Source organism: Amphiprion ocellaris, chromosome 20 (assembly GCF_022539595.1).
Source record: "Amphiprion ocellaris isolate individual 3 ecotype Okinawa chromosome 20, ASM2253959v1, whole genome shotgun sequence".
Classification (NCBI taxonomy): Eukaryota; Metazoa; Chordata; class Actinopteri; family Pomacentridae; genus Amphiprion; species Amphiprion ocellaris.
The window spans coordinates 11,402,967-11,430,665 of NC_072785.1; the positions used below are offsets into that span (position 1 = coordinate 11,402,967).

At 38.1% G+C, this 27,699-nt stretch overlaps 3 protein-coding genes across 6 annotated transcripts; all 3 read right to left on the reverse strand.

The window, feature by feature from the left end:
• Positions 1–3,164: 3,164 nt before the first annotated feature.
• On the reverse strand, positions 3,165–6,824 carry LOC111573256 (B2 bradykinin receptor-like). Its single transcript, XM_023277325.3, has 2 exons — positions 6,705–6,824; positions 3,165–5,473 (listed from the first exon to the last, which is right to left on the reverse strand). Exons 1-2 carry the CDS (start codon positions 6,722–6,724, stop codon positions 4,429–4,431), a joined length of 1,065 nt encoding a protein of 354 aa, XP_023133093.3. The 5' UTR covers positions 6,725–6,824; the 3' UTR covers positions 3,165–4,428.
• A 1,400-nt stretch (positions 6,825–8,224) lies between these two features.
• Positions 8,225–13,152, reverse strand: LOC111573257 (B2 bradykinin receptor-like). Its single transcript, XM_055005737.1, has 4 exons — positions 13,138–13,152; positions 11,577–11,713; positions 11,298–11,484; positions 8,225–9,303 (listed from the first exon to the last, which is right to left on the reverse strand). Exons 1-4 carry the CDS (start codon positions 13,150–13,152, stop codon positions 8,266–8,268), a joined length of 1,377 nt encoding a protein of 458 aa, XP_054861712.1. The 3' UTR covers positions 8,225–8,265.
• Positions 13,153–14,593: 1,441 nt separating this feature from the next.
• Positions 14,594–26,156, reverse strand: LOC111573283 (B2 bradykinin receptor-like). Of its 4 annotated transcripts, XM_055006219.1 has the most exons (3): positions 23,969–24,127; positions 21,469–22,027; positions 16,900–17,068 (listed from the first exon to the last, which is right to left on the reverse strand). In XM_055006219.1, the coding sequence occupies exons 1-3, from the start codon at positions 23,986–23,988 to the stop codon at positions 17,045–17,047; spliced, it is 603 nt and encodes a 200-aa protein (XP_054862194.1). In that variant the 5' UTR covers positions 23,989–24,127; the 3' UTR covers positions 16,900–17,044. The 4 variants fall into 4 exon arrangements, with proteins under 4 accessions (XP_054862193.1, XP_054862192.1, XP_054862194.1 ...); XM_055006218.1 differs by lacking the exon at positions 21,469–22,027 and having other exon boundaries at positions 14,594–17,068; positions 23,969–26,156; XM_055006217.1 differs by lacking the exon at positions 23,969–24,127 and having other exon boundaries at positions 14,594–17,068; positions 21,469–21,639.
• Between the last annotated feature and the right edge of the window lie 1,543 nt (positions 26,157–27,699).

Genomic DNA, 27,699 nt, shown 5'->3' on the forward strand with positions numbered 1-27,699 from the left:
CAGTTCATTAAAAGCATAGCATCTCCTTAAAAATAGACTTGTCACTTCTGATGGACACTAGATATGCACACACCGTTTATGCATATGTTCTCAAATATTTTTAAATTATATTTATCACATACCTCAATACCCTCGGAGGCCATTTGTTTGAGGAAATTGAATTCTGTGCTTTTTAAGACTTTTCAGAACTTGCATATATGTTCCAGGAAATGAGATCAGATGAAAAACAAACCATGGAAGAAAAGTGTGTTTGAAAGGGGATAGTGCTTCATAGGCACAGTGTGTGGTAATGTGAAGCCATTTATAAGCATTAGTTGCTTTTTGGCTGACCAACATGTGAATGGATTGTGATATAATTTGAATATATGAGACCTCCCTTCACTTTATCTGTTGTTTGTGACAACCTGTGAGCTGATCTCTCTGACTTTGAGTGGATTTTCTGTGAACATGAAAACAATGTGATATTGTCCTTAATGCTTTGCCTCCCAGTGCAATGCAGACTCAAACTGAAACTTGTAAGCACAAAAACACCCCCAAAAGTTCCCAAATCTAGTCAAGCCAATCCAGCCAAACATGAGTGTAATGACTGTTGAGGGAAAACTATGTTGAACATTTTACAGTCCTGGTTTGTTCGTATGGGAAAGCCAACCAAGATCAGACCATTTCTTTCCCCTGGAAACTTAAAAAAGGTCATCCATACTTATATTTTCTTCAGATTGGACTTTTGCAGTACAATTTATTCTTGTGCCAGCAAGTGAAATATGCAACGACTGCAGTTACAAAATGCTGCAGCCAGGTTTTTTCCATGCACTAAGAGAAGAGACCACATTACACCAATCCTTGCTTCTCTTCACTGGTTAGCTGTGAGCTTTAGAATTAATCCTTGGCTTTCAAAGCCTTGAATGGTCAGACTCCTGATGACATCTGTGTTTAGGCAATTTCAAATCCCAAACAGAGACTCACCCATGCTCCCCGCTCTTATATATTTGTCGTGAAAATACAAAATTAACAGTTTGTTTCAGTGTATGTGTCTGTCATCTCTCTCCCTGTCTCTCTCTCTCTCACTCACTCTCCTGCTCTCACTGCCTGCACTGTTGATTGCTGTAATGCACATCAGCTGCAGTAATCAGTTCACTCCATTCACCTGTTCTCCACCTCACCTCCACCTATTTAAGCTCTGTGCTTTCATTCACTCTCTGCTGGATCATCGACTCACATTCTGTCACAGACTCTGGTTCCCCCCTTGGATTTAGTTCTCCACACCAAGCCCTGTGAACCCCTCATCTGCTTCAGCCCCTTGGACTCTCCTGCTTCCCCCCATCCTGGTTTTTCTCCACTTGGACTCTATTTTGCTCCAACCTGTTCGTGGATATTTCCCAGCCTTCTGTCTGCCAGTTTTGTTCCCCCACTAACTTCTGGATTCCCTGAGCCTGCCTGCTTTGTCCCCTTAGTTCTGTTTCCCCTGGTTTTGGAAGTACATTGTTTTGTTGTCTGGTTTAGTTTATCCCCGTTTGGTTTTTGTAGAGCTGCGGGTTTTTTGTAGGTCTAGTTTGTAGTTAATTCTAGTCTTAAATTTGGTATTCTTTAATTGCTTTTGCAAGCAATAAATAACATGTCATCATATAGACTTATGTTTCCACAAACCCTTTATGGGTAATGAAAACAAATTAGTTAAGTAAAAGACAGGGAGACTTGACAGGTTTATAGGACTATAAAATAGCATATATATGACTGGAAGTTTTCACATCATTCAAGTTACAATTTGGTAGATGGTCACAATTACAACATTTAGCCTGTCTGGATTGCAGTTCTACCCATTCTTTATCATAAAACTGCTCAGATTCTGTCAGGTTACACAGGAATTATGACTGAACACTCCCTTTCAACTTCAAGTCCAGACACTAATTCACTCACTTTGAACATTTTTTGTGTAGCTTGTTAAACTCATGTTAAAACATACATGTTGCTGAAAAACACTTTTTAAAAAAAAAAAAAAAATCAAAAAACATCTTCGGGCGAGGTACAAAAAAGTCAGATTTGTGACTTAATAATATGAGTTTGCAAATGATTTAACATTATTCATTCACAGGATTAATATGTTGAATTGAGCTGATTGTGCAAACAAATACAATGTACATCCAGGCTTGATTTTGGAAAGAGACACTGCCATAATTAATGTGTGTCACTGCTGTATAAATATTTTGTTAACATGTCACAATGTACAGACTGGAATGATGACTGCAAATGTACACAAACTACTACATCATTGCTGGGTCACATTCTGTCTATGTCTGGAATGAAATTCCCCCCTCGTTCACTTACATGAAGAAAATAATGTGTATAAAATGTAATTGTAATAGGTATAACAGCTACATAGTGTATTATATAAATTCCGTACAACATTTAGGCAGAAAACCTAGAAGTTGTAGAAGAGTTCAGATCTTGTACTGAAGTAATAGTATCAATAACAGAGTAGAAATACTCAGACATTTAATTTTCTTAATAAAGATTTAAAAGAATTCATAAAACAGGTTAGTCTGTACCAACTATATAAAGGGTTTTCCAGGAACAGCCTGTATTTACACGTCTTATCTTGTCATCTATCAGTACCAACATGTTATACTGAAGAACTGATCGTACAGTTGTGTTTCATCAAGTTGTTTACATTTGAACAAGAGTCTGTCAAGTCTACAAAGTCTATCCACTGAGGGGACCGGGAGAACTGGAGTTCTTCTTTAATCCTTGTCAGTTCAATATTTAGAGCAGCTCACCAAATAAAGGCTTGTTGGAAGTGCTGGAGGCGAGATTCAGGATAAAAAATACAAAAACATCTGCCTCAATATGTTGTGCCTATTTAGGGTATTGCTGAAATACTGCACAACTTTCATTAAAAAGTACAGCTATTTACTTGTGGTTTGTAACAGCTCAGTTTAAAGTTCACAGTGATGCAGACAGAGTTCAACAAATGCAGTTCAGTCTAGAGGATTACAGGCATAAGATAGTGATTGAGCTTCGATCGTATTGGACCTGACAACATGAAGTAAGTACCCTAAAGATTTAGCATCACATTCCTCTAACATGGTCACACTCATGATGGATGGACAGCTTATTAAAGCATCAAATGAATGCAGCAGCATTACACTACACATGACTGCAAAAGCATGTAAAGTTCATGGGTGTATGTTTATTTGTATACCAGCAAAAGATTAAAATTGGTCCTTTGCATTTCTGTCATCCTATAGCAAGTGTTACAATACATTTGTTATGCAAACACAACTGACACACACAGGATATTTCAGCAACAGTGAAGTGTGTTCACCAAGTGAAGACAGAGTTGCATGACCAGATGAGAAAATATTCTTCCAGATCCTCTTACTTGAATAGTAAATCAACTGCACCAAGCAACAAATTACAAACTGTACAAGCATGCAGATGTCTGCACAATGTGCAGGTAGCCACTCTATACTGTTGGCAGGTTGAAAAAGTATTTGAAGTTTGCTCCAGTCGCAATGTCACACACATAAGTAAGTAATATTACATGGTTTTAAAACATGACAGGATGGTCTGTGAATAGTACAAACCCAAAACAATACAGTTTTGTCACAATAACAGATTTGTCACAATACAGAGAATGATATTTAAATACATGCACATGCATTCAGGAGTGAAACATCCCAACACTGACTTCTTGTGCCAAGAGTGTAACTGATGATGTATAGAGACACAAAGTCTGCCTCCATTTCTTTGGTACAATATTTCCATTATCTTAGGTTTTGTCCATTACTTCTGTGATGTAAAACATGTGTGGTAACCCTGTTTAATTATGCAGCACTGTTGCTGTTGTGTTAAATCTGAAAGCATGATAACTGATGTGGTTGAGTTGCAGATTTTGGTAAATACACCATAAGTGATATAAAATGTCAGCAGGATGTCTTGAGATAGAGACATATTCAATTACTTCCTTTTAAAATGATCACACCCTTGATTTCTACCCATCTGCTGATGTTAGACAGAAAAGAGCTAAAAAAAACAATGTGACTTTAAACAATAAATCTTTATGTTTCAGTCATCCTTTTCCCTCACTTTTGTATTGTCCTAAAAGATAAGAGTTCAGGACTATGTTGAAAAAAGTATATATTTGTGAGTGTGTGCCTACATCTTCCTATCGATTATTTATACATCAGTGCCTCAAAAAGCATTTAAGTGTTGGGAGAAACCCCGGCACATAAAGAAGAGTTGCAGAAAAACACAGATGTCCTACATTCTTTGAATCATTGAACACAAATATTCTTGGTCCTCCTCCCAGCTAAAGCACTTGTAATTTTAAACATATCTTTCTTACATTGTATCCATGTAAAACATTGCCAGTTCCACTGTATAAAATCTTTAAAACATAAACCCTAAATTAAAAAAATACAATCCCACAGCTTAGCTTGTGGCATTCTCAGTTTTAACACTTCTTGACAGGTTTGCACATGTGGTGAGGAGGCTGAATGTTGATTTTCTCCTATTACTTATCTGACTGAAGGTCTCCTTAACTTTTCTCCGGAAGTTTCTCCCTACACAAACGTAGAGAATGGGGTTGAGAACACTATTGAAGAAGGCTAAGAAGATGAAGATCTGTTGGAACCAACCTAAGCGAAACTCACACCCTCCCACAATGTTATATCTACTCAGCAGATCTAGTATCTTAAACACATGGAATGGCACCCAGCAGATCAGGAACGCCAGGAGGACTGCAAGAATCAGAGTGGTAGCCTTCTGCTCCTTTCCCTGAGTGCTAAATCTTTCCCTTAACCTGCTTCTGACAGCTTGAATAATTTTGAGAGTGCAGAAGGACATAATAAAAATGGGAATAACAAACTTTAGAATGACATTGAGGATGCTTACCACTTTGTCTGTTTGATCTGAATAAGAAAGAAAGCATATGCTAAAATTCTGCTCAGGGTAGTGTTCAACTTCCCTGTAGATGAGTACAGGGACATTCAACAGAAAGCATACAGCCCACACCACTACACATGCCAGTTTGGCATAAAATGGGCTCCGCATTCTTCCATGGGTCAGTGGGTGCACCAGTGCCAAATATCGGTCAATGCTGACCAGAACCAGGATGTAGATGCTGCAGTCAGCATTCATGCTGATGGAGAAGGGGACCAGTTTACACAGGGTTTCACTCAAGTTCCAGTCATATCTTTTTTGCACATTCACAGCCCAGAAGGGTAAACTAGACATCAGAAAGAGGTGGGCAGCCGCCAGGTTGCTCAAGTAGATCTCAGCCACGTTACAGGCCGTCTTGTGTAGCCAGTAAATCATCAACACAAACACATTCAGGATAATTCCCAGCACACTGATGATCAGGATGTACACTGGAATCACAGTGAAGATCCACTCGCTTTCATCATAATGGCACAAAGTGTAGTCCGTGTTGTTGTGGTTTTCATCCACAGCTTCATGGCTGAAGTTTGCAGGGATGCTGCTCATAGACAAAGAAAGCGATCCAGACAAAACGTGATACTATAAACCATTTGAAGTGTACATCTAAAATGATCTTGCAGATTTGTTTTAGTGATGATGAGAATACTGAGAAACATGGAATTCTGAGACACCCTGGATATTGTGAAATATTGAGTATTGTTGAGTACGAATTGAATGCTGTCTACTGTGAAATATTTAATAACAACATATTGCAGAATGTCATAGTTGTTTTTTCAGTTGGTCCCTGAAGTGTTGCATTGAGAACAGAAAAAGGGCAGCAAACATTAGACTCAATACGACTCAGCTTTCCAAAGAACTTGTCTTGGCAACTCTTGAAATATGAAATCAGCGGTTCAACACATTAACATACTTTTGTTCCAATTTTCAGCATTTTGTCATATTATTTCTACGGCTGGGACTTTAACTCATTAATTTTAATTAATCAATTCATTACAGAAAAAATAAAATAATCACCCTTTTCTCAGTTCTTTAATTTCTGGCACACTGGTAACACTGATGCACACTCCAGCCCAGTAGGTGGCGAGAGACCGCATTGCTTGGCTTGTTGGGCAGAAAGTTTTCTTTTAAAAGACTTCCCAATGACAGCTTTGATAAAAGCGTGGTTGTGTCCAAATTCTGCAATGAACAGTTTTCTTACCACTACAGCAATTCAAGCTGACTGTATCACCTCAGTGCAAAACATGTTGCCACAAGCACAGACACCAGAGCTAAAGCTACATGTACACAAGGCCATTTTTTCTAGCATGGAAACGCGGCACGAGAAAATACGGCCCTGTTTTCTCCTTTATTACGAAAAATGTTAAGCAAAAGGTATTTATGAAAGCATTTTGAGGCAAGAAATAAGCTGCTGAATCTGTCCTTGTTTTAGTTCGACGACGACTAGTTTAGACATTTAACGAAAGTTTCTGTTTTTGGAAACTGTGGTTTTGAATATAGCCCCGGTTCATTTTAACCCGGCCACACAGTAATAAATGTATAACTATAACATTTACAATTACATTACATGATGTTTGTTTTTACTGCTTGCTGAGTAGGACTGTAAGCATCAAATCACATCTTTGTTTTCTTGTAACATTAAAGTTGTGTTTAATCTAGAAAGCTGGCTAGAAAGTATTAAATGTCTTATTAATTTTAGTTATTACTAATAAAGTGACTACAGAGGATGAAAGCAATAGAAAATGCACAAACCACATAAAGCTTATGCATACCTTGTTGGCAAAAGAGTCATGCCTTTTGGTGAAAATAGAAAATGTTAAAATTCCCAGCGATAATCTTCCAGTTCCTTCTGCTGCTGCACTCAGTCTGTCTCTGATCTGATCACTCAGCCAGTATCTTTCACTCATTCACCCTATTGCAGCCTACTCCCCTTTTCATTCTGTCCCTCCTGTTTCTTCCTTTCTCAAGCAGAATTGTGTATCTTAGGTTGCAGTATTCAGAGATTGTGTTCACATGATTCCTGTTTTTTATGGTATTTTCCCAGAGATTGCTTTATAATAAAGTCAATAATAAAGTTATTGTCACTTTCGTCAGCAACAGTACTTCACTCACTAGGAATATCCTTAAACCAGCAGATTTAAACAGTTTGTTGTGACACTGTATTGCTGGGCAATGAAGCTGACATTAGTAGTACCTGGTGTTCATATTATTTTTGAAATAATTTTGGCAATGTTAGGCCTTTATTAGATTGTGACAATGGATGAACGACAGGACAGAGTTTCTTCAAAGTGAAACTTATATTTAAAAAAGCTTGCTAATGAAACCTAAAGTATAAAGTTGATGGGAGACTTTTGTCAGCTTCCCAACATTGTTTTTCTAAGAAACACAGATGTGCAAACATTTGAAACTTCTCAGCTTGCCTCACTCAAGATTTTAAGGCAGCCACATTACAAATTATTTTAAATTGAACATGCTTCTTCATGCTTACACTGTAGGTTATTATGAGTTCTGACTTGATGCAATTTTGTCATCTCACATGCTGTACAAACATTATTTTCTGTGTATCATAATTTTAGGAAAGGTCAGTGACGAGGGGACTTGAGCATTTTATGAAACGTAGTAATGTACTAAAAACAGCCATTTGTCAGTCTTAAACTGTGGTGGTTTTAGTGTTAATCACTTTCTATGTGGTACAGTCTAATGGTAAGTGGAGACAAGACAGCTACAACAACTTGCAACCTCACCCACACAATTTCCTCTCTGATAGTTTAACAGTGAGACTATCCTGAGAGAATTATTGTCATGTCACACAAGAATGGTGAGGTGAGTTTCTGGAGCACCTTTGACAGTTCAGTAGAAAACAATCTGTGCTGATATCACATGGAAACAAACCGATTCACACAAAGCAATAACTCTCAGCATTTTTAAAACTTCTCCACACGTGTTTATTAAAAGAAAACACAGATGAGAGGCTCTTTTGGCTGAGCACAGATAATACACAAAGTTGGAGACCTTTCCGTAGAGACCTTTAGGTATCCATTTCCAAGAATTTTCAGGGAGCCAAAGGCATAGCAAGGTAGAGAATTTGACTGATCAAAACAATGGATTGGCATAAACAAGATTAAAACACATCAGAACAAAACCTCACTATAATTAACTGTGATTTTTCATGTTATTTGATTGAGATAAAAGGAAATTACCACATAACAGTTGCTATAAGTTACTTCCTCCTGACTTTGTGTTGTAATGAAAACATATAGGTTCAGGACTATGTTGTGTCACTCTATAAAATCATAAAATTGTGCACCCTAGATCTGTTTGCAGCACTTCAGCTTAAAGGTTTGTGCTTATCTGCATGAATAATTCTTTAACTTTTGTCTGGAAGTTTGTCCCTAAAATGACATAGAGAATGGGGTTGAGAACACTGTTGGATAAGGCTAAACTGGTCAAGATGACTCGGAAGTGATGCAGATTACTGAAAAAGCGGCAGCTATTGAGAATATTAACTCCACTGAGCAGGTATAGTATGCTAACCATATACGTTGGCATCCAGCAGATGAGGAACGCCAAGAGCACCACCAGGACCAGAGTGGTGGCTTTCTGCTCCTTTTTCTGAGCATTTAACTCCTTCTTTAAGGTCCCACTCAGAGCGTGAATAATTCTGAGGGTGCAGAAGGAAATAAGGAAAGTGGGGATGATGAAGATGAAAACACGGATCCCTTGAAACACCAGATACATAGAAGGACTTGGAAAATTTAAATCACATGTGGTAAAATTTCCCTCAGAGTCATGTACAACTTCCCTGTAAATGGCTGTGGGAACATTCAAGAGAAAGCATACACCCCACACCAGCACACATGCCACTTTGGCATAAAATGGCCTCCGCATTCTTCCACTGGTCAGTGGGTGAACTAGTGCCAAATATCGGTCAATGCTCACCAGAGCAAGGATGATGATGCTGCAGTAGACATTGATGTTGACAGAGAAGGGGACCAGTTTACAAACAGTTTCACTAAGGTGCAAGTCATATTTTGTTACTGCAATCACAGCAAGGACAGGAAAAGGAGACATCAGAAAGAGGTCGGCAGCAGCCAGGTTGCTCAGGTAGATCTCAGCCACAGTACAGGCCTTTTTGTGGAGCCAGAAAACCATCAACACAAAGACATTCAAGAAGATTCCCAGCACACTGATGATCAGGATGTACACTGGAATCCCAGTGAAGATCCAATCGACTGGATCATAAAGGCACCAGGTCTCATCTGTGTTGTTTTGGTTTTCATCCACAGCTTCATGGCTGAAGTTTGCAAGGATGCTGTTGATAGTCAAAAGAAGCAAACCAGAAAAAACATTATCATATAAACTGTTATAAACCTAATGATGACAAGAATACTGAGAAATACAGACTTCTGAGTTACTCTGGCCACTAAGAAACACCGAGTATAGCTGAGTGCGAATTAAATGGCGTCTACTGTGAAATTGCAGAATGTCGTTTTTCCAGTTGGTTCCTGAAGTGCTTCCTGACAACAACAAAAAAATTAACAAATTTTATACTCAAATTTGCCTCACAAGGAACTTGTCTTGGTAGCTGTTCACATACAATTTCTAGGGTTCAACACACTGGTATTCTTCAATTTTCATCATTTTACCTGATTATTTAATATTATGATTTTAAATATTGATGTTAGAACACTAACAATCATTCTATTCTATTGACTGTTTTGCGAAATTAATTTTTAAAATGAAAACAAGTTTAATAAAGTTTGTTTTTGTATTTTGGGTGTAGTTTGTTAAATTATCTTTTTTTAAGGACAGTAAAAACTGAAAACTAAACATGATTTGTGCAAGTATAACAAAATGGAGATATCTACTTCGGAAAATAAACTTAACTCATTTTTTTATTGCTTTTGCAAGCAATAAAAAAATGTGTAATCAAAGAGACTGATGTTTCCACAAAACCCTTTATGGTGTCATTAAAAACAAACAAAAAAAGTGATCCAAGTAACATAACTAAGTGTGGTTTGTTTGACAGTGACTGATAACAGATAAAATTCATTTGGATGCACTAGTAATTGCCAACTGTTGTCATACTGCATGTTATGTGAAGTCCACATAGATTAAATAGACCAAACAATTTTCCACTAATGATCATAAAAGTAATCATGGGTTTGTAATTAAATAATAAATGTGAAATTAATGTTTGCTGATATTTTTATTAGTGGAGCAAGCTTGATGTTTTTGCTATTTGCTTGATTGGTAACGTGAGCAGAATTGCAAGCATTAAAGACTTTTAAAGACTAACTTTGTTAACAAGCAATGTTTTCTTGCAGCTTTGTCAGTGTTTATATGTAATTTTTACATCAACAGTCTTTTCAAGAATGTTTCTCAATAGCTAATTTGGTATATTTAAACCTCATCAACATCTAACGCTTTACATGTGAGACAAATACAGTTACGGTCTAGAAGCTGACATGTCGACACAACAAAAGTACATCCTAGCTATTGCTGTTTGTGTACGCTTTTATAATACGTCTGCTTATTCTTGTTCACAGCTAATGTAAAATGTGAAATGTTGTTTCTGCTAAATACGAGTGAACACTGCTAAGTTAATATTGTAATGAGAGAGAATGAAGATAAAACATTAACAATTCATGCATACCTTGACAAAAGAGTCATCCTTTCTGGTGAAAACAGAAAATGTTAAAATTCCCAGCAAAACTCTTCCAGTTCCTTCTGCTGTTGTGCTCCGTCAGTTTCAGACTCTCACTGAATTAAGAAAGTAAACTGGTAATAATGTGATGTCAGCCAATATCTTTGACTCATTCAATTTATTGCCACCTCCTCCCCTTTTCATTTTGTCCCTCCTGTTTCTTTGTCTAGCAGAACTGTGAATCTCAGGTTGCCAGTAATCAGAGATTTTGTTCACATGATTGATGTTTTTTATGGTATTTTCCCAGAGATTGCGTTAAAATAAAGTTGACCCCTGATGTGGACATGTCAGCCCTCAGCAGGTTATGAGAACGTTCATTATTGTGCTCATGATACAGCAGTCGAGAATCAGTTTATAATATTTATTTACAAAACGCTCAACGAACAACAGGAAGTATTTCATGAAAGGTCACCACATTAACGGCAGAACACTAGGGCTAGAGACTGACCGGAGTTCTCTATTGGCCCGGAGGGTACCAGATACTGAACTCAATGCACGGAATCTATCAGAGTAGTTATTCTAACCAGAGCTTGGTATTTGCAAGGCAGGAAAGACAAGATCATAAGACTCATAAAGTGAAACACAACTGCCGACTAGTTTGCCACAAAGCAAACCAACGGGATGCAGGTCTAACTATCGTTAACATACAGGTACTGACAGGCTCAGCGAGAAACAGGGAACTTAACTGCCCTGGGTAGGAAATGATGGTGGGACGGGGTAAGGTTGGTGAGGTGACGTGTGGCAGATGGAGACCAGCCTGGACGGACAGGTGCTGCAGCGGTGGAATCCTGGCTGTGGCCGTGATGGAACTGAGGAGAGCATGAGGTGGTTCCGGATGATCCAGACTTGAAGGAATGAGCAGTAAAGTGAAAGAGCACAGGCACTGGTGAGCATGAGCACAAAACAAGGAACCAGAGTGAACGAGGCTGATACCAACAGTGGAGGTTCACGATCCGGTGATGAGTAGTGGCAGCGTCTGGCTTTTAAGGGGGAGGAGTGTAGATTGGATAATGCTCCTGCCTGCCAGTCCTGCTGATTACAATTGGCAGCACCTGTCTGCTGACCACACACCACCTAGAAGAGAGGGAGAGAAAGGGAAAGGAGGAGGATCTGCCCCTACTGGGCAGCTGAAGTTGAGGGCGTGATACTTAATTCAGCGAAGTCACTTTTATATGCTTTAAATCAACAGATTTAAAGAGTTTGTTACAACATTTTTAGCTGGGCAATGGCTGATACTAGTTGTACAAGGTGTTCATATTACAAGTAGTATCTTTTTTGTTTGTTTTTGGTGATGTGCCTTTATTAGATTGTCACGATGGAGAAATGACTGGACAGTTTTTTCAGGAGTTCAGTGAGACAAATTTCACCAGGTTGAAAATGATTAATTATTGATATTCATTTAAGTTTCATCTTTGTCCATAATGAGACAATAGACTGTTTTTAACTGCAAGACCGTTGTTACCAAAACCATATATTTTGATAGCATGATGTGCACGGGAAAATTTTAATATTTTTCCTAGAGGTATTAAAAGAAATACAATTTTAGTTTAACTTAGATGGTGCTCACCTATGTCTACATACTGGCCACAACGAGTACCTTAAAGCAGATTGAAACAGAGACCTCTCTCTATGCAAAAATCAATTCAGAAATTTAAGTCTCAGCAAATAAACACTGCTCCTTGAACCAGAAAGACAGCTAAAGACTAAAATTCTCATATACATATAGACATGTAAGAACTGTGGTAAGATTTAAGAAAAGTGCACCTATCTTTAAATATGATTTTTTATGTTATGTAACTCTTAAACCCAACCCGGAAATAAACCATTTACACCACAGTCAGCCATTCCATTGCAAAACAAATAGAGACAGATTGTCCAATAAACTGCCAGAAATACAAAGACAATGTAAAGCTTTTCAAAAACTCCCAAATAGTTCTCATCTATATATATATATATATTTTTTTTTTTTTTTATTTTATTTTATTTTATTTTTTTTTACATAGGATTTGCAATTCTAAGTGAAAAACGAGGCCAACAAGTAATTCGACTGACAGAAGCTGTCTCACTTTCTGGTGATCTTTGGCCAGGATGTTGGGACAGTTGCAGGATCTATTATAGCAACAAATCTTGATGATGCATTAGCAGATAAGCTTGAAGCTTGCAGCGCTCCCCATGTGGTCAAGTAAGATAATGTGTATCATAATCTCCAAAGTGGAGAGGGTAGACCAATGCTAGATGGCGATGCAACACACACAGACTTGAGCCAATGTAAAAGCTGCTGTACATGATTGCAGTCACCAAATTGCAGACACCATCACCTACATGCCTCTGCGGGGCTTGTTCAGTCCACACAGGCAAAGAGATTGTATGGCAAAGGTCAGAAATGAAGAGGCTGCAAGGACATACAGAGACGGATAGTTGACTGAAAAATAAAGTAAAATAATGGGTGAATGGTTTAATGTGAAGTCAGAGGTTTTGATGTCATGAAGATGGCTCACCTTCAGCATCGGCATCAAGGTAAAGGATATTCATCCATCCATTATCTATACAACGCTTAATCCTAAATAGGGTCCCGGGGGGAGGGTGGAGTCTATCCCAGTTGACTGAGGGTGAAGGTAGCAGACACCCTGGACAGGTCGCCAGTCTATCACAGGGCTACATATAGCAACAATCAAGCACACTCGCATTCACACCTATGGACAATTTAGGATCACCAATTATCTTCAGCATGTTTTTGGACTGCGGGAGGAAGCCAGGGTAACTGGAGAAAACCCACGTGAACCAGAGATCTTCTAGCTGCAAGGTAACAGTGCTAACCACCGAGCCACTGTGCAGGCCGGTAAAGGATATAACACCCATTTCTCTCAAGTAATTGTTGGCACATAAGGACACTAATATTGCTGTGCGGTGGAGTTACATTCATTTGTCCAAATTATTTACATGCAGCACAGGGTTTTGGTACTTTGTTACCCATAATAAGCACCATAGATTTACTTGAGAAAACTTAACTGGCACCTTTGTTTTTGGTGTTGTCATTTTAAATTTAACCTGCAATATCATTGCTCATGACTTGACACCACCAATCACTGGTCAGAAGTTTGGATGCTAAATGGTGTGGCTTAATACATAAGTCCTGACTTGGTCAACAGTTCAAGCAAAGTGTGGTGTTCTACCCTGCAGCAGAATTTTGGGTGCAGCAGTGCCCCCTACTACTGCTTTCTCCATGGAAAGTGATGTTACAACAGGGGCTTGTAAACTACGCCTTGGGCTTGAGGAACCACACCATTAGCGAGCTACCAATGAAAATCAGACACTCACAGGGAGGACAATATATGTGTCAAATATACTTGTTTCATTTTATTTTCTTCCTGTGAGTTGAATCCACAACCAAACCTACCTACTTGTGCACAATTTTGAATTCCACCTGAAGCATTAAAAGTTAGATGCAGACAAGCCTTTCATTTCAGAAACAGTGTCTCCTTATCGCTGAGCTTCACCTGAAGAATGATTCAAATTCTAGAGATTTTATTCACTACATTCTCATACAGTATGTGCAGTGAAATCTGAAGACACTCAAGCATGCAGACAGATAGAAGAGAGGGTTAGATGTTTGGTGGAGAATGTGGGCATAGGTCCCACGACGTCTCACTTGCTGAGCAAGCCCTTTACAATTTGGGCTACATTCTTTTCTTTGTGAAGTGTTAAAACCAGTTGTTCTGCTTTTTCCTCAGCTCTGAAGAAACAGTTTGTGGAGAAGTTGAAGCGCTTTCCTGATGAGGAGTTGTGGTGTTTCATTCCCACAGTCTTCTGTATGAAAGTGATCAAGCTTCAATCATACTGGACCTGACATTTAACATCACACTTCTCTAGCATCACCAGACTCATGACGGACAGTTTATTAAAACATCAAAACCAATGCAGCAGCATTACACTACACATGACTGCAAAAGCATGTAAAGTTCATGGGTGTATGTTTATTTGTATACCAGCAAAAGATTAAAATTGGTCCTTTGCATTTCTGCCATCCTATAGCAAGTGTTACAATACATTTGTTATGCAAACGCAACTGACACACACAGGATATTTCAGCAACAGTGAAGTGTGTTCACCAAATGAAGACAGAGTTGCATGACCAGATGAGACAATATTCTTCCAGATCCTCTTACTTGAATAGTAAATCAACTGCACCAAGCAACAAATTACAAACTGTACAAGCATGCAGATGTCTGCACAATGTGCAGGTAGCCACTCTACACTGTTAGCAGGTTGAAAAAATATTTGAAGTTTGCTCCAGTCGCAATGTCACACACATAAGTAAGAAATATTACATGGTTTTAAAACATGACAGGATGGTCTTTGAATAGTACAAGCACAAAACAAGACAGTTTTGTCACAATAACAGTTTTGTCACAATACAGAGAATGATATTTAAATACATGCACATGCATTCAGGAGTGAAACATCCCAACACTGACTTCTTGTGCCAAGAGTGTAACTGATGATGTATAGAGACACAAAGTCTGCCTCCATTTCTTTGGTACAATATTTCCATTATCTTAGGTTTTGTCCATTACTTCTGTGATGTAAAACATGTGTGGTAACCCTGTTTAATTATGCAGCACTGTTGCTGTTGTGTTAAATCTGAAAGCATGATAACTGATGTGGTTGAGTTGCAGATTTTGGTAAATACACTATAAAGTGATATAAAATGTCAGCAGGATGTCTTGAGATAGAGACATATTCAATTACTTCCTTTAAAGGACCACACCCTTGATTTCTACCCATCTGTTGATGTTAGACAGAAAAGAGCTAAAAAAAAAAACCAACGTGACTTTAAACAATAAATCTTTATGTTTCAGTCGTCCTTTCTCCTGAATTTTGTATTGTCCTAAAAGATATGAGTTCAGGACTATGCTAAGGAAGATACACTTAAACTTGAGTACATATTTGTGAGTGTGTGCCTACATCTTCTCATCCATTATTTATACATCAGTGCCTCAAAAAGCATTTCAGTGTTGGGAGAAACCCCGGCACATAAAGAAGAGTTGCAGAAAAACACAGATGTCCTACATTCTTTGAGTCATTGAACACAAATATTCTCGCTCCTCTTAGCTAAAGCACTTGTAATGTTCCACCAAGAGCAAACAATCTAAGAGGTGCATCAAATCCCACCAGAGTGAATAGTATCTGATGGGCAGCCCTCAAACATCATGTTTCTGATCAAATAAATGTGCCATTTTTGCTGCTTCACCCTAAACGCTAAATAAACCCTGTAAATACAGATTATCCAAAAACACAGTGTAGAAATAACTACCTCATATTTTGTCTGTATAAAACATCACCAGTTCCCCTGTATACAATCTTGAAAACACACAACCTAAATTAAAAAATACAATCCCACAGCTTAGCTTGTGGCATTCTCAGTTTTAACACTTCTTGACAGGTTTGTACGTGTAGAGACGAGGCTGAATGTTGATTTTCTCTTATTACTTATCTGACTGAAGGTCTCCTTAACTTTTCTCCGGAAGTTTCTCCCTACACAAACGTAGAGAATGGGGTTGAGAACACTATTGGAGAAGGCTAAGAAGATGGAGATCTGCTGGAACAAACTCAGGTGAGCTTCACACCCTCCCACAATGTTATATCTACTCAGCAGATCTAGTATCTTAAACACATGGAATGGCACCCAGCAGATCAGGAACGCCAGGAAGAGTTCTACTCCGGTGCCCCTCAGCTTCTTTCCCTGAGTGCTATAGCTGTTCCTTAACCTGTTTCTGACAGCTTGAATAATTTTGAGAGTGCAGAAGGACATAATAAAAATGGGAATGATAAACTTTAGAATGACATTGAGGATGCTTACCACTTTGTCTGTTTGATCTGAATAAGAAAGAAAGCATCTGCTGACATTCTTCTCAGGGTAGTGTTCAACTTCCCTGTAGATGAGTACAGGGACATTCAACAGAAAGCATACAGCCCACACCACTACACATGCCAGTTTGGCACAAAATGGGCTCCGCATTCTTCCATGGGTCAGTGGGTGCACCAGTGCCAAATATCGGTCAATGCTGACCAGAACCAGGATGTAGATGCTGCAGTCGGCATTCATGCTGAAGGAGAAGGGGACCAGTTTACACAGGGTTACACTCAAGTTCCAGTCATATCTTTTTTGCACATTCACAGCCCAGAAGGGTAAACTAGACATCAGAAAGAGGTGGGCAGCCGCCAGGTTGCTCAAGTAGATCTCAGCCACGTTACAGGCCGTCTTGTGTAGCCAGTAAATCATCAACACAAACACATTCAGGATAATTCCCAGCACACTGATGATCAGGATGTACACTGGAAGCAAAGTGAAAGTCCAATCGATTGGATCATAATGGCACCAAGTGTCATCTGTGTTGTTTTGGTTCATGGCTGAAGTTTGCAAGGATGCTGTTGATAGACAAAAGAAAGCAAATAAAAAAAGACATAGTATAAACCATTATAAACCTAATGATGACAAGATGATGAGAATACTGAGAAATGCAGACATGTGAGTCACACTGGATATTGTGAAACACTGAGTATAGCTGAGCACGAATGAAATGGTGTCTACTGTGAAATATTTAAAAACAACATATTGCAGACGGCTCTAACAATCATTCCATTCCATTGACTGTTTTGCAAAATCAAACTTTAAAATGAAAACAATAGTTTAATAAAGCTTGTTTTTGTATTTTGGGTGTAGTTTGTTGAATTATGTTTTTGAAATTAGAGTAAAAACTCAAAACTAAACAGGATTTTTTCAAGTTCAATAAAATGGAGATATCTACTTTTGAGAATAAACTCAACTCATATTTTTTAATTGCTTTTGCAAGCAATAAATAACATGTCATCATATAGACTTATGTTTCCACAAACCCTTTATGTGTAATGAATGAAAACAAATTAGTTAAGTGAAAGACAGGGAGACTTGACAGGTTTATAGGACTATAAAATAGCATATATATGATTGGAAGTTTTCACACCATTCAAGTTACAATTTGGTAGATGGTCACAATTACAACATTTAGCCTGTCTGGATTGCAGTTCTACCCATTCTTTATCATAAAACTGCTCAGATTCTGTCAGGTTACACAGGAATTATGACTGAACACTCCCTTTCAACTTCAAGTCCAGACACTAATTCACTCACTTTGAACATTTTTTGTGTAGCTTGTTAAACTCATGTTAAAACATACATGTTACTGAAAAGCACTTTTTTTTAAAAAATCAAAAAACATCTTCGGGCGAGGTACAAAAAAGTCAGATTTGTGACTTAATAATATGAGTTTGCAAATGATTTAACATTATTCATTTACAGGATTAATATGTTGAATTGAGCTGATTGTGCAAACAAATACAATGTACATCCAGGGTTGATTTTGGAAAGAGACACTGCCATAATTAATGTGTGTCACTGTTGTATAAATATTTTGTTAACATGTCACGATGTACAGAGTGGAATGATGACTGCAAATGTACACAAAGTCATTGGGCGGCCAATTTGTCGCACTAGCCTGTTGTGTGAGAAAGAACGGACAAGAAAAGACACAAAAAGACAAATGTTTTTGGTCTAGGTCCACAGTGCAAGAAATAAGTGTCATTAGGGACACAGTAAACATAACATGTACTTCTGTTTGTTCTTCAGCTTTTATCAATTATCTACATTTGTCTCCATTATTTCCCCCAAGCACAGTATTGTATATGCTTCTCTAAGTGCTGTTAGATATAATACAACAGCATTATGATATCAAACCTAATGAAAGAAATGTTTAGTACATTTACATCCTTTCATTGATACAAAAACTGAATATTCTGTTAACCTGTCAAATGTATAAAGTACATGCTTTGGAGAGATTTTCAAACTGGGGATTGCAAGTACTGCACCAAAGCAGACTGATAAAATTATTACAGAATAGATACATTTATTTTTACTAATCATTTTTTACTAGAGGCATTAAAATAAATACTACTTTATTGAAACTTACATGTTGCTCACTTATGTCATTCTGGCCACAAAGAGAACCTTAAAGTAAGAGTCCTCTCTCTAAGAAAAAATGAATTCAGAAATTAAGCAAGGCTCAACAAATAAACACTGTCTATGGAAATATAACACACCCATATACATACAGGCATGCAAGTGTTGTTAAGATTTGAGAAAAGTACACCTGTCTTTTCATGCTGTAAGGAACCAGACACCTCTTCAACCCAAACACAAATAAACCATTTAAAAGACTAATACAGATGGTTGAATTAGTAGAATTAAAAGTAAATAATTTGTTTATTCTCGGATTTGCAATTGTAAGTTAAAAAGAAATACTGTAGTGATTCCACTGACCAAAGCAGTCCCACTTTCTGGTGGTCTTCTGTCTGGTTGTTAAAATAGCTATAGGATCTGCTATAGCAAAAAATCCTAATGAAGACAGGCCAAAAACAATCTACATTTGCTGATTATCTTGAGGCTTGCAGCGCCCCCAAGTGGTCCAGTGAGATAATGCTGCTCTGTTAATGTAGGTGACAGTCTCTACAGTCCAAACAGCAATACTCACAACTGCTACTGTCTTCACTCTATCACCCAGTGAAAGTGGAGTGAGTAGATCAGTGCTAGGCAGTGATGAACCAGAGAGGACCTGAGCCGATGTAAAAGCTGCTGTACATGATTACAGCCACTAAATTACAGACACCATCACCTACATGCCTCTGCAGGGTTTGTTCAATCCACACCCTCCAAATTCAATGTACAAAACCTTTATTCACTAACTAAATAAAGAATGAAAATGATCATTTTTGATGTTTTTTCTTGTCATCTATCAGTACCACCATGTTATACTGAAGAACTGATCCCACAGTTGTGTTTTATCAAGTTATACCATAAGAATTTTTCTCGTGAAACAAACTAGGCACACGCAGCCTCAACACTGCCAAAAGTGCTCAAGTGAACTGTCCGTTGTTTACATTTGAACAAGAGTCTGTCAAGTCTACAAAGTCTATCCACTGAGGGGACCGGGAGAACTGGAGTTCTTCTTTAATTCTTGTCAGTTCAATATTTAGAGCAGCTCACCAAATAAAGGCTTGTTGGAAGTGCTGGAGGCGAGATTCAGGATAAAAAATACAAAAACATCTGCCTCAATCAATATGTTGTGCCTATTCAGTGTATTGCTGAAATACTGCACAACTTTCAATAAAAAGTACAGCTATTTACTTGTGGTTTGTAACAGCTCAGTTTAAAGTTCACAGTGATGCAGACAGAGTTCAACAAATGCAGTTCAGTCTAGAGGATTACAGGCATAAGATAGTGATTGAGCTTCGATCGTATTGGACCTGACAACATGAAGTAAGTACCCTACAGATTTAGCATCACATTCCTCTAACATGGTCACACTCATGATGGATGGACAGTTTATTAAAGCATCAAATGAATGCAGCAGCTTTACACTACACATGACTGCAAAAGCATGTAAAGTTCATGGGTGTATGTTTATTTGTATACCAGCAAAAGATTAAAATTGGTCCTTTACATTTCTGTCGTCCTATAGCAAGTGTTACAATACATTTGTTATGCAAACACAACTGACACACACAGGATATTTCAGCAACAGTGAAGTGTGTTCACCAAGTGAAGACAGAGTTGCATGACCAGATGAGAAAATATCCTTCCAGATCCTCTTACTTGAATAGTAAATCAACTGCACCAAGCAACAAATTACAAACAGTACAAGCATGCAGATGTCTGCACAATGTGCAGGTAGCCACTCTACACTGTTGGCAGGTTGAAAAAGTATTTGAAGTTTGCTCCAGTCACAATGTCACACACATAAGTAAGAAATATTACATGGTTTTAAAACATGACAGGATGGTCTGTGAATAGTAAAAGCACAAAACAATACAGTTTTGTCACAATACAGAGAATGATATTTAAATACATGCACATGCATTCAGGAGTGAAACATCCCAACACTGACTTCTTTCGCCAAGAGTGTAACTGATGATATATAGAGATATGAAGTCTGCCTCCATTTCTTTGGTACAATATTTCCATTATCTTAGGTTTTGTCCATTACTTCTGTGATGTAAAACATGTGTGGTAACCCTGTTTAATTATGCAGCACTGTTGCTGTTGTGTTAAATCTGAAAGCATGATAACTGATGTGGTTGAGTTGCAGATTTTGGTAAATACACTATAAAGTGATATAAAATGTCAGCAGGATGTCTTGAGATAGAGACATATTCAATTACTTCCTTTTAAAATGACCACACCCTTGATTTCTACCCAAAAGAGCAAAAAAATGTGGCTTCAAATTTTTGAAAACAGCCAACCTAAATAAAAAATAATAATACAATCCCACAGCTTAGCTTGTGGCATTCTCAGTTTTAACACTTCTTGACAGGTTTGTATGTGTGGTGACGAGGCTGAATGTTGATTTTCTCCTATTACTTATCTGACTGAAGGTCTCCTTAACTTTTCTCCGGAAGTTTCTCCCTACACAAACGTAGAGAATGGGGTTGAGAACACTATTGAAGAAGGCTAAGAAGATGAAGATCTGTTGGAACCAACCTAAGCGAAACTCACACCCTCCCACAATGTTATATCTACTCAGCAGATCTAGTATCTTAAACACATGGAATGGCACCCAGCAGATCAGGAACGCCAGGAGGACTGCAAGAATCAGAGTGGTAGCTTTGTGCTCCTTTCCCTGAGTGCTAAAACTTTCCCTTAACCTGTTTCTCAGAGCTTGAATAATTTTGACAGTGCAGAAGGAAATGATAAGAATGGGAATGACAAAGTTTAGAATGACATTGAGGATGCTTACCACTTTGTCTGTTTGATCTGAATAAGAAAGAAAGCATCTGCTGACATTCTTCTCAGGGTAGTGTTCAACTTCCCTGTAGATGAGTACAGGGACATTCAACAGAAAGCATACAGCCCACACCACTACACATGCCAGTTTGGCATAAAATGGGCTCCGCATTCTTTCATTGGTCAGTGGGTGCACCAGTGTCAAATATCGGTCAATGCTGACCAGAACCAGGATGTAGATGCTGCAGTAGGCATTCATGCTGATGGAGAAGGGGACCAGTTTACACAGAGGTCCCCCAAAGGGCCAGTTAAGTCTTTGTGATAGAGACACAGCCCAGAAGGGTAACATCGACACCAGAAAGAGGTCGGCAGCCGCCAGGTTGCTCAAGTAGATCTCAGCCACCGTACAGGCCTTCTTGTGGAGCCAGAAAACCATCAACACAAAGACATTCAGGATGATCCCCAGCACACTGATGATCAGGATGTACACTGGAATCACAGTGAAGATCCAATCGTTTTCATCATAACGGCAAGTGTTGCTTTGGCTTTCGTTGCTCAAGTTTGCAGGGATGCTGTTGAGGGACAAAAGAAAGCAAACCAGAAAAATATTGTACTTAAAACTATGTAAAGCTAACATCAAAAAGGACATTGCAGATTTGTCATAATAGCATAGAATGGTGAGAAAAGAAGAATTTTGAGTCACTCTGGATACTATGAAATACTAATTTTAAGGAGTCTACTGTGAAATATTTAATACTAAGAAGCAGAGTAAAACATTGCAGAATGCCTTTTTTTTTTTTTAAACAAGTCTCTTGAGAACAAAAAAGTGAAGCAACCTTTACGCGCAATATGATACAGTTTTACCATGAACTTGTCTCCCAACTTTTAAAGTTGTCATGAAACAGTTCAACTCATTGTTATGGCTGTTTGTCATCTGGCCAGAAATTTCCAAAGAATACTATGTGGACGATGAGCAATATTACCAATGAACTGGCTGCCTTTGAGGTAGTTCTCAGCACTTTAATCTTTTACATTAAAGAGTTCTGAACACGAGGACCACCTGATAACTGAGTGGTTAACGGTGCAGGACACATACCACGTGTGCCAATGGTGTTAGCAGTGAATCAACATTCTGACTGCATGTCATTCCCCTGTTCTTTTTCCCCACATTGTCTCCCTATCTTTACTGCTATCAACATAAAGGCAACATGCCAACGAAAAGATTAGTAAAGCATGTTACTGGCTTCTGAAGACACTCAGATTGTTACGCATGTTTTGATTCCCTGCAAAACCATACTTTAAAATAAAAAGCAAATCCACAAAAAATAAACTGATTTTAAGTTTGTTTGATATGCTGTGTGTTTGCTGTTGATTTATTTACAAGATTAAAGGAAGAGAAACACTCAACAAGAGTCATGCAAGTGAATAAAAATGGAGATATTTCTTTTTTGTTACCTCGACTATCAAAAAAAAGCCACGAAAAATGTGGAAAATACAGACTGAAGTGTCTGCAAACGCTTTATGGTGCAGTTGTAGATAATAAAAGAGAACAATGATTGATAAAAGATAACATTCACTAGGATGCCCTGCTTGCATCAAGAGGTGCCAGGTCAAAGTTTCTTTCTTAATTAGTAATCTACTGTTGCATATGTTATAAACTTATTTATGTGTTGTTAAACATGACATATAGATTAATGTTGCTTTTGACAGCTATTGTATCCATACTATATTCCATTATGCCTGTAGATTATGCCTGTAACTTAGAAGCATCCACTTAACAAGTACTCATGCATTTAATACGTGCATGTTTACATTTATGCATCTGCAAAACACAGAAGGATTTGTAATTCTATCTCTGAAGAAGCCGGTAAGTTTTCAGATTTTATTGCTTAAGGTGCCAGTGGAACATATTACAAGCAGCTGCTTGAAATACCGATCGCTGCTCTGGAACGATCCAAGAATTTTTTTTCACATCTGGAGAAAGATTCTACCCCATAATTTGTGCACCACAACTTTTCCCTTGTGTGTTTGCACTTAAATCTACTTAAAATTTGATGTTAACTACACATATATGTTCATATGTGAGCATATCCTCACCTACGTTTGTAGCCACCTTAGGGCAGGAGTGCCAGCAACAGTTTTGAATAGTAATCACTGTGTTCTCACTGTACGTTTGAACTTTACGGCTACAGCGCGGCAACAACAAATGCTGAACATGTTGAGACAAATACATTTACCGCTGAGATGTTCACATGCTGGAACAATAAAAATGTTTTTCAAAACTTCTTATCTAGCATTGCAATTAAAGACTTAGATTTTTTCTGTTTGGGTTCACTATTGCTTTTCATGTGGCATTTAAAAAAAAAAATCTGCATATTGCCATTCACAAGCATTAAAACATTGTTAATGCTGAACAATGGTGAACACTGTTGCTAGTATTATAACTACAGTGAGTATGAAGGTACAACATGCACAGCATGAAAATGCACAAATCAAAGTAAGCCTCTGCATACCTTGTTGGTGACTGAGTCATCCTTCCTAGTGAAGACAGAAAATGTAAAACTTCCCAGCTACACTCTTCCAGTTCCCTCGGCTGCTGCGCTCCGTCTGTCTCTGCTAATAAATGATGTCAGCCAAGGTATTTGACTCGCTCACTCTATTGCCATCCCCTCCCTTCCCTTCCTCCTTCTGTCCTGCCTGTTTCTTCCCTTTTCTAGTAGCATTGTGTGACTCTGCTTGGAGTGCTCTGTCAATATGACATGTTTCCTACAGTATTTTCCCAGAAGTTGTTATACAAACTGTTTATACCTAATGTGGTAATTTCTAAACAAAGTTACCTGCCTGTAAACATCACATGATAATGTCAGAGGATATCACCCACAATTCAGTATACATTTCCAGGGAAAATTGCCCTCCACAGCCACAAGGTAAAAATTTCTCTCCAGCTCTTAAGCTACTAAAGATACACTCTGGATAAAGGCAGCCAACACTGAAAAATATGATTGTTGATGCTTATTGGTAGAACTTGGAGATGACAATAACAACCACTTTTTACTGCTGTAGCGGACACGACTTGGCTTCTTTGGAATGCCAAGGCAGACGCCAAACCAGAAAACAAATCCTTTTTATTTAGGATGGACCCAAAAGCCACATAACGCTGCCATTTTGGACACTGCACATTATGGGAAACCTTCCCTTTCCCAGTAAAGAAACTCCATTAAGTGCAGAGGTGGGTAGTAACGAGTAACATTTACTCCGTTACATTTACTTGAGTAACTTTTTGAAAAAATTGTACTTCTGAGAGTAGTTTTACTCTGCCATACTTTTTACTTGAGTAGATTTGTGAAGAAGAAACGCTACTCTTACTCCGTTACACTTGACTCTGTACTCAAGCTTCCCTCGCTATGCGCTTTCCAGCCAAAGGAGGCTCCAAAAGCACAGCACTACACAAAAGTAGGAAAACGCTAATCTGATCCTGATTTGGGTTGATGTCATTAATAACTTGATGATTTAAATTTAGTCACTCTTCAGCATATCGATCATAACCCAAATTACCGACTGAGTGTGTTAGATCGTCCGCTAACTATCCTCTTTCACCATAACCCTCTTCCTTGAATCAGATTCCCCACATTCAACACACACACACACACACACACACACACACACACATCATACTTCTCACTGTACATAGCTCACCTGTATTGTCTTAGTAGAATAGTTAATAAATGGTTTCCATTTAGACCAATTCACGGTCTTGTGCATTTCTTTGTGTGGGAACTGAAGTCCACTTAATCAGAATACTAGACTTTCAGATATCAGACTGATCAACTTTTTTTAAATCAGAGTCTCCTTGAGATTTTGTTTAAATTATTAATTTCCTCAGACAAACTGAGGATGGTGCTCCTTTATTAACGAGTGCAAACATTACTACTACAGCGGTTACGCTACACTGCCCTCTCTTTGTCTTGTTCAAGTAGCAGCCTTGTCCTTTCAAACATCATCATCAACAACATAAAATTAACCACCTAGGCTATCACAGCAAACAGCAACACAGCAATCAGTTAGGCTCCTTCCATTGCTCTAGTTTGTCTGCGCTCATGGAACTAAAGTTACATCAAGTAATTATTTTGGTCTATTTGAAATAACATCATGGTTAAAGCTGTCGCAAAATGATTGCTCACCACATGAGAAAACCAGGGGCAACAGGATATAAAGAATAGCCAGATCTATCTCTGCACGTCATTTCAGAGTCAAATATAGTCCACTATCTCAAATAAAGTTTATAGTCAAATTATAACAGTCTCACTCACCGAAAGCAAGCTTTGCCTGTTGGCCTGTCATGTACATTACACATTTATGAGGCTTTCTCCTCCCTTGCCACTACCTGTAACCTGTTATCTTTAAAAAAAAAAAAACATTTTCAGTGCAGAAAAACAACATAATCTACTTCCAAACAGCAACCTATGTCTATGCTGAAAATGATCGGTAATGCTGAAGATTTGGATGCAGATTACCCTGCTTGATTTTAATGTTAAGTTTCACTTCCGTGCATGCACATTTCCACCAAAACAATTCCCCCTATACAATTTTGGAGGGGCACCATTGCTGCATCCTGGGCTTAAACACCACCCAGGACAACTGGGAGTGGTTTAAGGAAAAACATTTTAAGCATTTTGCCCTTATGACAAAATGACATAAAGGTGCAGCCAGACCAGTCTCCAGTGTCACTACAGCGTCTGTAAAACAAAACTATAATAAGTGTGTAGCTTTAATCACTTTGTCTAGTAACATGATTCTTGCCAAACTTGCTCAGTCTTCAGTCAGCTCTGAACAGGTCACATCATTGTGTTCCTGGCTGATATCCAGAATGTTTTCTGGCACCTGCTTATAGAGTGCAAGCACAAGAGTGTCCACAAGACACTGGCCACTGTAGTTTAATTTGTTGCCACTGGTATCACTATTAACACACATGTACATTGCAGGTGTTCATTTTGTTTTACTGCTTGCAAACAGAAAGCAACAACAAAGATTTAAAGAAGAGGGATAAAAGAATTTCAGTAGAGAATGGCTGATTCAGGTGAATGTTTCAAGACACACCTAGAAAGTCACGAAGAGATAACTATGAATGTATTTCAATATGGTATATAAGAGTATATGTAGAAAAACAAAGATAAGAATCTAATTCTATATTACTGACTCTCGTTGCTGTTATATGTCAGGCCACCAGATAAGGAAAACGTTTCTGACTTGCTCCATTTTCACATAAAAGCTGGACTTCTGACCAAAGTGATAGACAAGTGGAAGGTAAAGCAGCTGTTCATACAGAAAAAAAATAATCGATTTAAATAAAATGACATCTCACCAGATGAGATTTAAAAACTCCCTTCAGTGAAAATGATTATCTTCTTACCTTGTTAACATGTCACAACACCCTTGGACTGCACTAATTACAGTTTTAAGAACACAGAGTCAAATAGCTTGAGTTTCCAACAGAGCAAACCCAAGAAACCAATCAAGTCAAATGCATAACATGCAGGTCAAACATGCCCAGCAGAATTACTTCCCTCAATTTTCCAGAGCTTTAAAGGGAAGTACAGCTCATTGTCAGGCTGTTCAGTCTGGAAGCTTTTAGGGGTGTGGAGAATCAATGTTTGACTCACATTCACAAAGCAGCTAAACTCCCCAAATCCAGACTTTCCTGGAACAGACGCAGGCTAATAGCCTTCACAGAAAGGTAAATGAGTGTTGTGACACAGTGCATTCCACAAATGTTCAAATACAGCTGCATCTTTGTTTAGTAAGTTTGAACTTGTCTTGTTGGGACAAGTCAAACTGCTTACTGTAAAAATGACCTCTGAAAGTGATTCATAAACCCTTTGACACTACAACTATTAACACTAAAAGGATGTTCTATAGTCTTACAACACTAAGAATGTCATGACCGTGAATAAAAATAAGCTGGCAAGGACACTAAAAAAGGACTAAGAAAAGTATGTGCATATTTGGGAATACCTTGAATAGACAATAGTGAGCAACATAAACAACTATAAACAGCCTTTAGCCTTGTCGTGAAATCAAATTCAAGCCATATTTATGTTATTATTACAAATGGTCCAACAGTAACATTCACTGCAGCACAATTTTCGATGCATCACATAATTAAAACTTACAAGTTTGCATTTGAGTTATTCAGAAAAGGTTACTATAGCTTATAGTTAGGATAATAGCTTAATATTGGACAACA